The 13,530-nt window shown below is 50.1% G+C and overlaps 5 protein-coding genes across 5 annotated transcripts; all 5 read left to right on the forward strand.

Annotated features, from left to right (window-relative positions):
* Window positions 1-377: 377 nt before the first annotated feature.
* On the forward strand, window positions 378-1,498 carry SMAC4_07939 (uncharacterized protein; the record flags this gene model as incomplete). Its single annotated transcript, XM_003350575.2, has 4 exons — window positions 378-985; window positions 1,040-1,145; window positions 1,217-1,304; window positions 1,429-1,498. Exons 1-4 carry the CDS (start codon window positions 839-841, stop codon window positions 1,496-1,498), a joined length of 411 nt encoding a protein of 136 aa, XP_003350623.1. The 5' UTR covers window positions 378-838.
* Window positions 1,499-1,703: 205 nt separating this feature from the next.
* On the forward strand, window positions 1,704-6,510 carry SMAC4_07938 (uncharacterized protein). Its single transcript, XM_066090714.1, has 10 exons — window positions 1,704-3,672; window positions 3,770-3,942; window positions 4,014-4,543; window positions 4,628-4,703; window positions 4,785-4,824; window positions 4,881-5,074; window positions 5,135-5,174; window positions 5,233-5,269; window positions 5,330-5,885; window positions 5,960-6,510. The coding sequence occupies exons 1-10, from the start codon at window positions 3,384-3,386 to the stop codon at window positions 5,984-5,986; spliced, it is 1,962 nt and encodes a 653-aa protein (XP_065947812.1). The 5' UTR covers window positions 1,704-3,383; the 3' UTR covers window positions 5,987-6,510.
* Window positions 6,511-8,397: 1,887 nt separating this feature from the next.
* Window positions 8,398-8,918, forward strand: SMAC4_07937 (uncharacterized protein; the record flags this gene model as incomplete). The annotated part of the gene is made up of 2 exons (XM_003350573.1): window positions 8,398-8,556; window positions 8,613-8,918. 2 exons carry the CDS (start codon window positions 8,398-8,400, stop codon window positions 8,916-8,918), a joined length of 465 nt encoding a protein of 154 aa, XP_003350621.1.
* Window positions 8,919-9,127: 209 nt separating this feature from the next.
* On the forward strand, window positions 9,128-10,169 carry SMAC4_07936 (uncharacterized protein; the record flags this gene model as incomplete). Its single annotated transcript, XM_003350572.2, has 1 exon — window positions 9,128-10,169. The coding sequence occupies one exon, from the start codon at window positions 9,128-9,130 to the stop codon at window positions 10,157-10,159; it is 1,032 nt and encodes a 343-aa protein (XP_003350620.2). The 3' UTR covers window positions 10,160-10,169.
* Window positions 10,170-10,852: 683 nt separating this feature from the next.
* On the forward strand, window positions 10,853-13,530 carry SMAC4_07935 (uncharacterized protein; the record flags this gene model as incomplete). Its single annotated transcript, XM_003350571.1, has 4 exons — window positions 10,853-11,020; window positions 11,168-11,341; window positions 11,441-12,049; window positions 12,709-13,530. The coding sequence occupies 4 exons, from the start codon at window positions 10,853-10,855 to the stop codon at window positions 13,528-13,530; spliced, it is 1,773 nt and encodes a 590-aa protein (XP_003350619.1).

Genomic DNA, 13,530 nt, shown 5'->3' on the forward strand with positions numbered 1-13,530 from the left:
GACATTACCACGGCTCATTGTAGCGTTGTCGGTCCATCATCCGAGACCAATACAACTCTCCGGGACATTCAGATGTGTTGCAAGATGAACGTCAAAGTATGTCATCTTCCTAGCCCGCTTCTTTTCGCCTATTTTGCGCAGAGTACCTGATAGATATTCTTTTCAGCCGCCAGTCACTGAGGACTCAGGACCTGGATCCGTTTCGACGCGATGTTGCCTTCTTCATTCAACAGATTTGCGGGAGCATCCAACACGTACCTTATTTAAGGCGACTTCCTTTTCTCTATTGCCCCCGAGAGGATAAGAACTTGACGACAATCATGATCATATTGTGTCATTTGGAGATAAGGTACACCATCCAAGCCTTGACTCCGTTTCTTGTTTGAGTACCAGGCATACGATATATTACCTTTATATTGTCATGCGAGATTCCAGATTAACGTCGTAGTAGGTTGTTGAAGCACAGACACCGGTGTTTTCTATCCCCACGTTATGTTCGATGTATGTTGTTCGCGGCGTTTGTCGGAGGTCTTTTGCGACCGATCCTTCCTAGCTTGACACTTCCCTTGAACACATTTCTTTGCACTGCACATTTCGTTGCGCGGTGGCTAGATTGTGGTCACAATTAGCGGTATATTTCATTTGAGAGAGGCTCTATCTTCTCTTGCTTTGCCCACATCCAGCCTTCTCCTTGTTTTGGTGGTCTCTACGCGCATGTATTGAATGGGGAGATACCCGCATTATCAGCCCGTTCTTATTTTGTTAGTCACTTTCACGAGAGCACCTACACAGACTGCATAAACTTCAAGCAGATCCCTGTGACCAAGAAGTTGGGAATATGGGCGAGAAGTTTGCGTCAGGCGGCGAGCATCCCATCCCCGAGTCGCCCGCTCCGCCACCGGATCCGCCATCTTCAGCGAGCAAAGCGGGAAAGAATCCCCTTCTGCTGAAACCCGAATACAAAACAGCCGTGAGAGATTTTATTGTGAGTATTCGATACGCAGCTGCTTGAAGACCCATTTTCTCATACTTCAGGCAGCGCATCTTCTCCTTCTCGACATGGCTCGACAAAGCACTCATCAGCGCAGCTGCTGTGACCTCTATAGGTGCTGGCATCACTATGCCCGTCATGAACATGATATTTGGTATGTGCTACTCAATTCCCATCCCCGCGTCCAAAGGAAATCGCGATACCTGTAATCTAACTCACAGACAGGAAAAATGGTGGGATCATTCACGGGCTGTTATGGTGCCGATGCTTCGACAACATATGAGCTGTTTAAGAAGGCCATTAGTACCTGCGCGTAAGTCTTGTACCAAATCCATGGCAGCAGCCAGTCAACATGATGCCCACTAAACTCTCCACAGTCTATATCTTGTTGGCCTGTTCTTCATTAGGCTTGTACTTGATTATGTTGCCTACGTAAGTGCCTGGCCATTTGTTCTCCGTCCTCTCGCGCAGCACACGCATTGCTTACAGATTATGTCGGCTGCTTAGGTAGGTTTTCGCATGTCGAGCTTGAGAATCTCAGCTGCTATCCGACTGAAATACTTGAAGTGTTTGTTTGGACAGCCAGTCTCCACTCTAGACATCCTCCCTCCGGGCCAAACAGCCGCTATCATCACTATCACAGCTAGTGTACTTCAAGCGGGCATCTCCGAGAAACTTTCGGCCTTTCTCCAATCCATATCCACCGTGGTGGCTGCATTTGTGATTGCCATCACATACAGTTGGAGCTTGACCTTAGTTACAAGCAGTGGTCTTGTGCTGATCATAGTGGTCTATGCTGCAACTACCCCCTTTCTCGTCAAGCGCTTGAATGACGTACAGTATGCCGATATCCAGGCATCCACAGTCGCGAACGAGATATTAAGTTCCATGAGAATGATTGCAGCCTATGGTGCTCAGGGGAAGATGGCTAAAAGATATTTCAAGTGGGTGGACGAATCTCGCCGTCGGGGTTTGAAGATGTCTCCCATCATCGCACTGCAGCAAGCGCCAGGTAAGCGTTTTCTTCTTTTTCCTACCGGCAATTCACACACGTACCGTCGAGCGGCCGTTCTCGAAATATCTAACGTCTCCCCAACAGTGCAGTTTTCAATATACGCGTGAGTTACATGCCGCCCTTGTTAGTATGGTAGGAAGGGACAATGCTCACATTGACTAGGACCTTCGCCCTATCATTCTGGTACTCACTCAAAATGTACTACGAGCTCCGCTTTAACAGCGCAGAGACCTTGATTGTGTGCGTACCTGCAATATTTCCCATTCACTGCCAAATCCTGTGCTGGTTAACTAATATATCTTGTTCCTAGTGTCCTAATGTCTATCATGCTCATGACCACCTCTATAGGTGGAATTACCTCGCCCCTATCCGCAGCTGCTCGAGCAGCTGGCGCGGCTACCGTCTTCTATACCATCATTGACGCACCAAGACCAGACAAAACAGGTCTTACGGAACCAGACGTGCTTGCATCCAAAGATCTTGTACTGCAAAACGTCAATTTCGCATATCCTACCAGACCAGACCTTGTGATACTGAATAATCTCAGTCTCCGATTCCCTGCAGGGAAAACCACTGCAATTGTGGGGCCATCCGGGTCAGGCAAAAGCACTATCGTTGGCGTTTTGCTAAGATGGTATGAAATCGAGTCTCTCGATAGCAATGATATGGTAGGTTACAGCAGACTCGCATTGCCCAAGACACTGAAAATAAAATCGGAAATACTCTGCTAACAAGCGAGCGAGAGAAAAAGAGCCTGTTGTGGCGTAATGGCCTAGTCGAAGTTGGGGGTCGGCCCCTGAGAGAGATCGACCTTAAGTGGTGGCGGACTCAGATTGGCCTCGTGCAGCAAGAACCGTTTCTGTTCAACAGCAGCATTTATCAAAATGTTGAGTTTGGTCTTATAGGCACTGAATGGGAAAATGCCGATCTGGAGACCAAGAAAGAGCTTGTAAAACAGGCTTGCAAGGAGTCCTTCGCCGACGAGTTTATCAGCCGGTTACCGGAGGTGTGTAACGTTCCGAGCTTGGAGTCGTCTGGAGAAAATCAATCCTGGTGTGTTTGTTGGCTGCTGACAGATGGATCCAGGGTTACTCGACCGTTGTCGGCGATGCGGGCATCAAGCTGAGTGGCGGCCAACGTCAACGAATAGCCATCGCCCGCAGCATTGTAAAGCGGCCGAAAATTCTTATTCTGGACGAGGCAACTTCTTCGATTGATGTTCGCGGGGAAAAGGTGGTACAGGCAGCCTTGGAAAAAGTGTCGAAAGACCGCACGACTATAGTGATTGCACACCGGCTCGGTACCATTAAGAAGGCTGACAACATCATAGTTCTGCGCAAAGGTCAGGCTGTTCAGCAAGGCACGCACTCTGATCTTATGGCTGACGAGGGGGGCGCCTACTGGACACTTGCTACCGCTCAAAAGCTTGTGATGGATTCAACCGACCTTGATGAGCTACCGAGTGACCTTAGTGACAAGCTGGAGGTTACGGAATATGACACACCCACGGCTGACTCAGCGAGTACAATGATGAGAACAAGCGCCAGTGTTGGTGAGAAGCCCCGAACGACAGGCGGCATGAGAAACTACATGCTCCTGCTTTCCGAGCAGAAAAAGCACTGGAAGTGGTATATCGTATTGATTCTGAGTGCAATCGGTGGTGGAGGTATGTATCCGTATTTGGCTGGCTCAACATTCCTGACCATCCCCAGCCGTAAGGGAAATATGAGAGAGTAGCTGACAATCTTGTTCGTGCATCACAGCCAGCCAGCCGATATCTGCCTACCTCTTTGCAACAGAGATCACACTGTTCCAATCTTGGGGTCCATGGCTCCCAGGCCTCGCCGGCTTCTGGAGTCTGATGTTCGTTATGCTTGCCATCCTGGTTGCGATATCTTACTTTGCGTTAGGGTGGTCGTCTTCGACAATTGCATTTGTACGCCCCTTGACCTACTTCCTTGCGTGATTTTAAATGACGACGGAATAAGTGCTAACGAGAAGAACAAGCACATCATATACCGATACCGTTGCGAATACTTCGAAAACATTGTATCCCAGTCTATCGGCTTTTTCGACGCTGACGATCACTCGGTTGGTGCACTCACAGCTCGTCTGGCGACCGATCCTAGCCAACTTCAGGAACTACTGGGCACCAACATGGCTTTCGTGCTCATTTCCATTCTTAACGTCGTTGGCTGCCTGATTATATCGTTCTACTTTGGATGGAAGCTAACTATAGTCACCCTAAGTTCCTCAATGCCGCTCATCGTAGCAGCTTCTTTTTTTCGCATTCGATACGAAGCGCGGTTTGAGAAGATGAACAATGAGGTCTTCGCAGAGAGTGCCAAGTTCGCAACCGAGTCCATCACTGCTTTTAGGACGGTTTCGGCTTTGACTCTAGAAGACACCATTTTAAAGCGATATGAAACGCTCCTTTGCGAACATGTCAAGAACTCGTTTGGAAAGTCCAGTTGGGTTACCTTGCTATTTGCCGTGGCCGACAGCATCGCTCTTTTGTGCATGGCTTTCGTCCTCTGGTAAGTCTGCCTGATAATTAGCAGTGCCGATTGCCGACGAAATTTCTATGAACATCAGAACTGATTTTACCTGATGCCTTGCAGGTATGGCGGATCTCTAATGCTCAAAGGCGAATACTTGCCGTTCCAGTATATGATCGTTTACATTGCTGTCCTTCAGGTATGTCAAGAATCCATCCATCCCGCTGGTCCGACGGAAGCTCTTAGTTTGGCAGGCGTTTTGACATTGACTGTGGCACAGGGTGGATTGGGAGCAGGCCAATGGTTGAGCTATGGACCTAGTAAGTTAGCAGTGTAGTCTGAAAATTTGACGTGTACTATACTAAGCGTACTGCAGATGTTGCAAAAGCGAGTGTAGCGGCAGATAGAATCCTTGAGATGAGGGCCAATGGCCAGGAAACAGGAACACCCCCACCACTCGACCGAGGTAGCATGGAGGACGGTGACAGTGGTGTCAAAGTCGAGTTCCGCAATGTACGGTTCAAATATCCAACAAGGGATGTGCCAGTGCTTAACGGCCTTGACCTGACGGTTCGTCTTTGTGTCTACAGTGAAAGTTAGGAGTGTTATGACTGACACTAGCTGCAATAGATTGAGAAGAACCAGTTTGCCGCCATAGTCGGGCCTTCTGGTAAGTGGAAAGATGAGAACGGGTTATTCTATGCCGGTAACTGACATCAAAATTGCAGGTTGTGGGAAGACAACCGTGGTCTCGGCTCTTGAAAGGTTAGTGCTAGTAATGAGTACTACTAGGGCACGGTATCCAGACAACTGACAAGCGTGTAGGTTTTATTCCGCGGACTCCGGTCAGATCCTCTACAACGGGACAGACATATCAGCCGTCTCTCTTGAAGATTACCGCAGAGATATATCTCTCGTCTCACAAGAACCCAATCTTTTTGATGGGACGATCAGAGAAAATATCCTTCTGGGAGTAAACACCGATACTACCACGGAAGAGCAGGTCCAGCAGGCCTGTCGTGACGCCGAGATCCACGAGTTCATCATGTCTCTCCCAGACGGATACAACACCGAGATTGGATCAAGGGGTGTGACATTGTCCGGTGGGCAGAAACAACGCTTTGCAATTGCAAGAGCGTTAATACGGAATCCTCGTCTGCTTCTCTTGGACGAAGCCACGTCAAATCTGGATGGGGATACCGAAAGGGCAGTACAGGCCGTCTTCGAAAGGACCAGGAAGAACAGAACGATTATCATGGTGGCTCACCGTCTTGCCACTATCCAGAACGCTGATATCATTTTTGTTCTTGGAGACGGCCGTGTGTTGGAAAAGGGAAACCATGCGACACTGTTGAAGATGCGTGGGATCTATTACCAGATGGTAAGTCGTTCCCCACCCCCAGTGGTGATAACTACGCGACTCTTGTGAGGGTATGTAATAATAATACTGTATAGTGTCACGCTCAAGCGCTGGATAGGTAGTCAGCCGAGGGGATGTGTGTGTGGACATAGTGAAGTGTATTGGGGAAGTGTGCTTACTGTTGGGAGAAAAGGGGCGATGGAGTATAATACTGATACAATAGTGCAAGAAAACCAGGTATTTCACCGATTGGCTTTCATGGGCCTCATGGGCCGCTGTCTTCTTCGCGGACGAGAGTATGATACCGCATACTATACTCTGTTCCAACCGGAACAGGGTTTAATCGATGAATAGCGGGTTTTTCCTGAGGCGTTATAACGTTTGTGGCGCATCGATATGACGAACACATCCATCCTGAAACAGTAATTATCCCGCCGAGGGTGTTCGGCCGGTCAAACCTTCGGAGGAAGGCCAATCGGTCGTTACTAAGTGCCGCTCAGTGTGTGTCCTGTATCTTTCGGGGAACAGGTGGGCTTACTGGCATAGATTAATCGCGGAAGCGCGCAAACCGCCGATAGGCAACGGGGAACAGTTTTCTGAAACTAGGACATTATTTTAGAAAGGAAGAAAGTTTTAGGTGCTGCCAGCTGGCGACGTGTGTAGAGGAAGTGCCAGAATGCAACTTTAGGTAAAATAACATTGCGAGCGGACGTTGAAGCCACATGGAATGGGGGCTTAATAAGGTTGATTCGATATTGGTAAATGGCGCGTTGCAGTGAGGAGAGGAACGCGTAACTTGAGATGTAAGGTACCTACCTTCCTACTAATCACAACATATATGATGTGGCAAATACTTGAAGACTAAGCCCCGTCTGCCTAGGTAGATTCAGTCGGTTCGAGACCCCTAAAGAGGTCCTCATCTATGTGGTAGTTAACGATAGCCTCATATGTACAGCTCTACTTAGGCAAACCGAATCGACTACCTTACTGATGCCGTGCGTGGAAGGGGTAGCATTGTATGCGGCTGACTACGAGCCAGCTGTATGTGTCTTATGCAGAGCTGCCATGGGAAAGGGTGGGCAGGGGCAACTTCCATTCAAATACGCTGGGTATCCCCGTGCCCTGCACGACATCAAGGACGACCATGACTACAGTGGTTGGCTGCTCTTGCCGAAAGTACTAGAGCCCCTTGTTGGCGAATGCTTTTGTGAGTTGGGGGCATTTCTTTGTTTGGTGTAACGGCCCGCCCAAATGGTTCCTGCATCATGTTTGCGTCGCCTTTCTTTGTGACTACCATTAAGCAAAAATATACGATGTTCCAAGGGGGCGGTTGAAATGAAAGGTGGAAGGCGCATACAGTTGTCGGTACAGGAGCTAGATACCATTACTAACATCATGGTTTGTTGCACAACATTTCCCGGGGATCATTATCCCTTTCATCCAGATCAACCATGCTTTGTACTACTCTCCCCAGAGGGCCGACGGACCAGCGATCGTTTGAATGGAGCGCTTTGGACAACTGGCAGACAAGAATGCTCAGGGACGCGCGGTCTTCTTCAATCGAAGGTGAGTTCCTTACTCGATTGTCATTAATCCAAAAAGCCAGCCATAATTTCTGGAGAAGGACAAGACTGACAGCGCTGATGTACAGGTAGCGGGTCAACTTTTCCAAATTCACATATTCTCGGAGTTGTGTTCATCATGCCGAGAAAGCTCCTTTGAACGCGGTTCTTTACGAGTTATGTTGCTCTTCGACAGAGCCAGTTGCGGAGGCGGCACCTTTCCCACTGAAACGGCACCCTAAAATGTCACTTTACAGACACATATCCGACGGTTGGAGATGAATTGTTACAAGAATCTGGAACTTCCGGCGTATGTGCCGATTGTTTAGAAGCGGCAGCTCCTGACATATAGGGGGCCCTACCGAAGTTGGATGACACATGAGCGTGAGGCACGGCTGCAACACATCATGACCCTATGTGATATTCAGTCTGAAAAAGACACCGAATCTCCCACCTTTATGTTCTAGGCATCCAAGCCTCCACGGTCAATATTACACTGCACCTCGGTTGATAGATGACCTCAAGTTGCAGCCACTTGCCGCACATCCTTCGTGGGCACATCTCGCAAGTCCGTACAGGGAAAGAAAGGACTCAGAACATCAGTAAGCAATCACTCAGAGGTTATGATGGACAGAACGCCAGTCAGTCAGCTGGACAACCGGAATGCCATCAAGTTCCCAACGAGCTTCAACTCGAAACACGGCACGGAAGCTTGAGGCAAACTTCAATATAAAAACACCATTGTCAAGGCCTCCCAAAAATCCTTTGTCCAGCATTCCATTCATCGTCGTACAAGCTTCATCTTCAGCTAGAGCATTACCAACCCTCGTCTCCAGTATATATTGCCTTCATCCGCCCCGTTCTCAGCCCGCTGCAAGAGATCCTGCTCTTAGTCCTTTGTCGGAAGGAATCTTGTGTTTACCGGTTTGTGAGCAGGCATCATTGTCTGAATAGGCCCCAAACGCAGAGCCATGGCGGTCAAAAGCTTCTCCCGTTTCCTTTTCGGCATTGTTGCCGTCTGCCTTTGGGCAGGCCACATGCTCGAAGCACAGGCTGCTCCCGAACCCATCACGGATTCCCTCATTCGGAGGCAATCAGCCGATGACAAGCTGGTGTTTGCGTATTTCATGGTAAGGGTCACCAGCTGGGATTCGCCTACGAGTCGGCGGCTCGCAATGGAATGAAGGTTTTCATCTCCTTTGACTTCAACTGGTGGCATGCGAACACTCAGGCTGCCGACGTAGGACACAAGATTGCTCAGTACGCCTGCCTTCCCGCGCAGCTGAAAATCAACGGAAGAGTCTTTGCCTCAAGCTTTATTGGGAATGGCCTTGATGTGGCCCAAATGAGGGCGGCGGCAGGAGTCGACGTCTTCTGGGCGCCCAACTTTAACCCTTCCCAAACCCCGAATAATGGGACCCTCGACTCGGCCTTTAACTGGATGGCCTGGCCAAACAACGGGGCCAACAAAGCCCCCCCAACCCGGACATAGTTTCTCTGTGGCTGACGGGGACAATGCCTACAAAACGTGGTTGGGTTCCAAGCCATACATGGCCCCAGTCTCCCCGTGGTTCTCTACCCACTTTGGCCCCGAGGTTAGCTACAGCAAGAACTGGGTATTCCCAGGAGATCTTCTCTGGTATAACAGGTGGAATGAGATTCTGACGCTGGCTCCTCGCTACGTCGAGATCATAACCTGGAATGACTGGGGAGTCCCACTACATTGGCCCGCTTGACTCGAAGCACACCGACGATGGAAATTCCAAATGGGTCAACGACATGCCGCACGAAGGCTGGATGGACCTGGCAAAGCCGTTCATTGCGGCTTACAAGGCAGGTGCCAGCAAGCCAGATGCCTACATTAGCGAAGATCAAATCATTTACTGGTACCGGCCAACCCTCAAGTCCTTGAACTGCGATGCGACCGATACCACTCTGCAGGATGCCAACAACAGCAGTGGGAACTACTTCAAGGGAAGACCGAATGGCTACGAGACCATGGAGGATGCCGTGTTTGTCGTGTCCCTCCTGAAGACTGCCGGGCAGATCAAAGTGACATCTGGCGGTAATTCCGCAGTCACCTACCAAGCACCCGCGGGTGCTTTTGCACAGAAAATTCCGATGGGCGTTGGGAAGCAAAGATTCGAGCTTACCCGCAATGGACAGTCTGTGCTGAGCGGTATCTCCTCGAGGGATATCAGCAGCACATGCCCCTGCGGCATCTACAACTTCAACGCATTCGTCGGTGTCCTTCCATTTAAGACATTTGGGTCGCTCGATTCACAGGGCCTGGCTTCTCTGACCGCTGGACTTCATGTGAGCACTTGTCAGCCGACTCCCACCTTGATCGCTACTGCACCCCCATCAGATGACCCCCAGCCCATGAACAATCCACTATCTTCGAGCACTCCGCCTTCTCCCACCACGATCCTGACTAAAACTGCCACCACGGCTCCTCCTGTCTCTACCCCAACCAACTGCAACGGCGGCACAGTTGCTAATGGAGAGTCGTCGAATCTCGCCGCTCTTTGCGATTTTTCGTGCTCTCAGAGCTACTGCCCACCTGGTCCCTGCAAATGTACTTCCTTCGGTACTCCGGGATGGAGTGTGACACCGACGAAGCCCCCAGGCTGCCCGGCTCCAGGTCTTGATGACACTTACAAGGGACTTTGTGCCTTCACTTGCGCCAGAGACTATTGCCCTTCAGGTGCCTGCTCGTCAAACTGCGGCTAGTGAGAACTAGTGGACTGTTGTCACTCATCCGAAGTGGCAGATATCTATAATCTTTGTCTTTGTTTTTTGTCTGTCAATGATCATGACTGTCTTCCTTACGTCGTTTATTCCTAACGCTCACTTGGGAGAGTAGGTGGATATATAAGTAGAGAGGGCGTCTGTATTCTATTTCTTAGCTCTTGTCGTCGTTAACCATTCGTTCACACCTACTTGTTCGGGTTTCCTTCTTTGTCACCACCAATGATAAGTTCTCGCTGTACTCCCAACAGTAAAAAGTTGAATAAACGATAGAATTATCAATGCTTCCCGAGACATTTGTGTTGTATGGGTGGTTACTTTCCCATGAGAACTGGATACCTCTCCGCTAGCACCTGGCAGCAAGAAGTCAAGTGAACGCCCCCGCACTAGGGTGTCGCTTACATGTTTGGTGCACACGTAACGTAGCTCTAGCTAGCCAAGGTGCTAACCCAAGTAAGGATTATCATTCAACGTCGCCGGATCATCCACCTCCGCTTCTGTAGGTAGTGTGTTAAAGCAAGGACAAGAACACAAACCTGTTCCCGGTCTGTACGGAGTTTCTAACATAAATCAACACTCAAGTTGGATACCTAATCTGTTCCGGTATTTTGAGGAGACGTCACCATCGGTAAACATATTATCCTTTCACAACACCATGGCAAACCAAGCCCACACATGGAAACCCATATGCTTGACTCAGACTGGCAGCTGAGGCAATATGACGAGAATGACCAAGACGAACATCCATGGCTTCCTGTCGAAAAGGTTCCAAGCGAAGTCCATGAGAAACTCATGCGACACGGCAAAATTCCGGACCATTCTGTTGACCTGAATGAGTTCTCTGTGTGCTGGGTGGGTGAACAGACCTGGCAATACCGCACCTCTTTTGCGACCCCTTGACATACGGCGTTTCGCAAAACCGTGGATCTTGTCTTTGCGGGACTTGATAACTTCGCTACGGTCAAGCTCAACGGACAGATTATACTGTAGTCTGGTAACATGTTCATCGAGTACCGGGTTCCCGTTCACTATTTGCTCGAGAAGGGAACGCCAGCGCAAGATGGCGTGAACACACTGGACATTATCTTCGAACCGGCTCGAAAACGCGGACTGGAGATCGTGAAAGATCACCCAGAGCATGACTTCATTGTGCACCAGACCGAAGTCAGCAGATGACCTGTTCGCAAACCCCAATGCCACTGGGGCTGGGATTGGGGCCCTATCCTACTGACCTGCGGACCTTGGAAACCAATTTGGCTCGAGTGCTACGAAGCCAAGATTGAGAATCTGAAGATAGAGTATGAGCTGGTTTGGGAAAGCGGGGAGAGGGCAACGGCAAGCCATGTCTTGGTTTCGGCAGACATACTGGAGCTAGCCAATGTACCAAGGTTGAGATCCTGTTCCACGGGAGAACTGTTGCCCAATGCACCGAGTTCACACCCAGCGGCAGCGAAAACCCCGCCTCAACGACTACGTATACCTCCGAAGCTCTCAAGGTCTATGACCCTCAGCTCTGGTGGCCCAGGTGCTACGGACTGCAGAATCTCTATGAAGTGCGATTGCAATTCGTCACCATCAACGGCACCGTGGAAGAGAAGCGAAAAACCATCGGGTTCCGAAAAGCAGAACTTATCCAGGAGAAGGATGAAGACGGCCAATCCTTTTACTTTCGCATCAACAACACCGAACATCTTCATCGGGGGTTCCTGCTGGATTCCCGCTGACAGCATCCTGACAAGGCTTACCCCCGAGCGGTACCGGGAATGGATGTCCTTGCTGGCTGAAGGAAACCAAGTCATGATCCGGATCTGGGGTGGAGGGATATACGAGTCGGATGCCTTTTACGAGGCCTGCGATGAGCTGGACATCCTGGTGTGGCAGGACTTCATGTTTGCATGTGCCTCATATCCAACCTACCCGGAGTTTCTGTCCTCGGTCGAGACAGAAGCCCCTCAGGTCATTCGCCGGCTGCGGAACCACCCATCGCTCATCATCTGGTGCGGCAATAACAAGGGCTGCCAGCTCATTGAGCGATACAAGCTCGAGTATCGCTTCCATGAGGACAAGGACCCAAACTCATGGCTGAAATCCAATTTTTCCTGCTCGATATATCTACGAGCACCTCTTGCCCAACCTTGTGCATGAGGAGTCGCAGAAGAATACCATGATATACCACCCTGGCAGCCCCTGGGGTAGCGGGACAAGTACGATACTGAAGGTGGAGGACCCAACTGTTGGTTATATTCACCAGTGGAATGTGTGGCATGGCGATATGCAGCCCTACCAATGTCTCCCAGCCATGGATGGCCGCTCCGTGAGCGAGTTTGGGATGGAGGCATATCCACACTTTGACACCATCAACCGATTTATCACCAACCCAAAAGAGCGCTATCCCGGAAGCAGGACTCTTGACTTCCACAACAAGGCCCATCGGGCACGAACGTCGACTGCTGACTTATGTTGGGGAGAACTTTCGGCTTGCCCATCAAGCGTCAAGCAATCCTCTCCAGACCTTTGCTAACCTAACACAGGTTATGCAGGCCGACGCAATGTCGTGGGCCTACAAGTCATGGCGTCAAGATTGGGGATCTGCCGGGAAGAGGAAGTGCGGAGGTGTGCTAGTCTGGCAGCTGAACGATTGCTGGCCAACCGTATCCTGGGCGATTGTTGACTACTATTTGGTGAAGAAGCCGGCGTACTATGCCATTAAAAGAGCTTTGCAACCACTAGCTGTGGGTGTGACGAGGGAGTTCCATGACTGGACTAAGCGGCCGGCTGATGAGCTTTGGAGGAGAGATACGGGCCATGTTGATCCAAGTAAGGCACACCGGGACGTGAAGTTCGACGTTTGGGTGTCAAGCTCTGAGACACGGACAGTCAAGGCCAAGATTGCGGTGAGGCTCATTTCGATCGCCAGCGGGAAAGACGTTGGGGACCGGCTAGAAAGAGAGATAGAACTGAGGCCGAATGGATCTACCGAGGTCATAGCAGGCTACCGGGTTGAAGGTTCCACAAATGGTGAACACCCCGAACCGTTCGTCATTCACGCTGTCTTGATCGTGGATGACAAGCACGTCTCCTACGACATCTCTTGGCCTGAGCCAATCAAGTACCTTGACTTCACTGATCGTGATGTTGAGGTCAGGGATATCGGCAATTCTATGGTAGAGATCTCAGCACAGAAGCCAGTCAAGGGCTTTGTGTTCGCGGAGAAACAGGGTATGAAGCTCAGTGACAACGGGTTCAATTTGGTCCCCGGGGAAGAGCCTAGACGAGTGCATGTCGAATTCAGTGACGGGAGCCTGAAAGTGGACAACTTGGATTGGACATTTGTTGGCCGATTGTATGCTTAG

This window comes from Sordaria macrospora, chromosome 7 (genome assembly GCF_033870435.1).
Source record: "Sordaria macrospora chromosome 7, complete sequence".
NCBI lineage: Eukaryota > Fungi > Ascomycota > Sordariomycetes > Sordariales > Sordariaceae > Sordaria > Sordaria macrospora.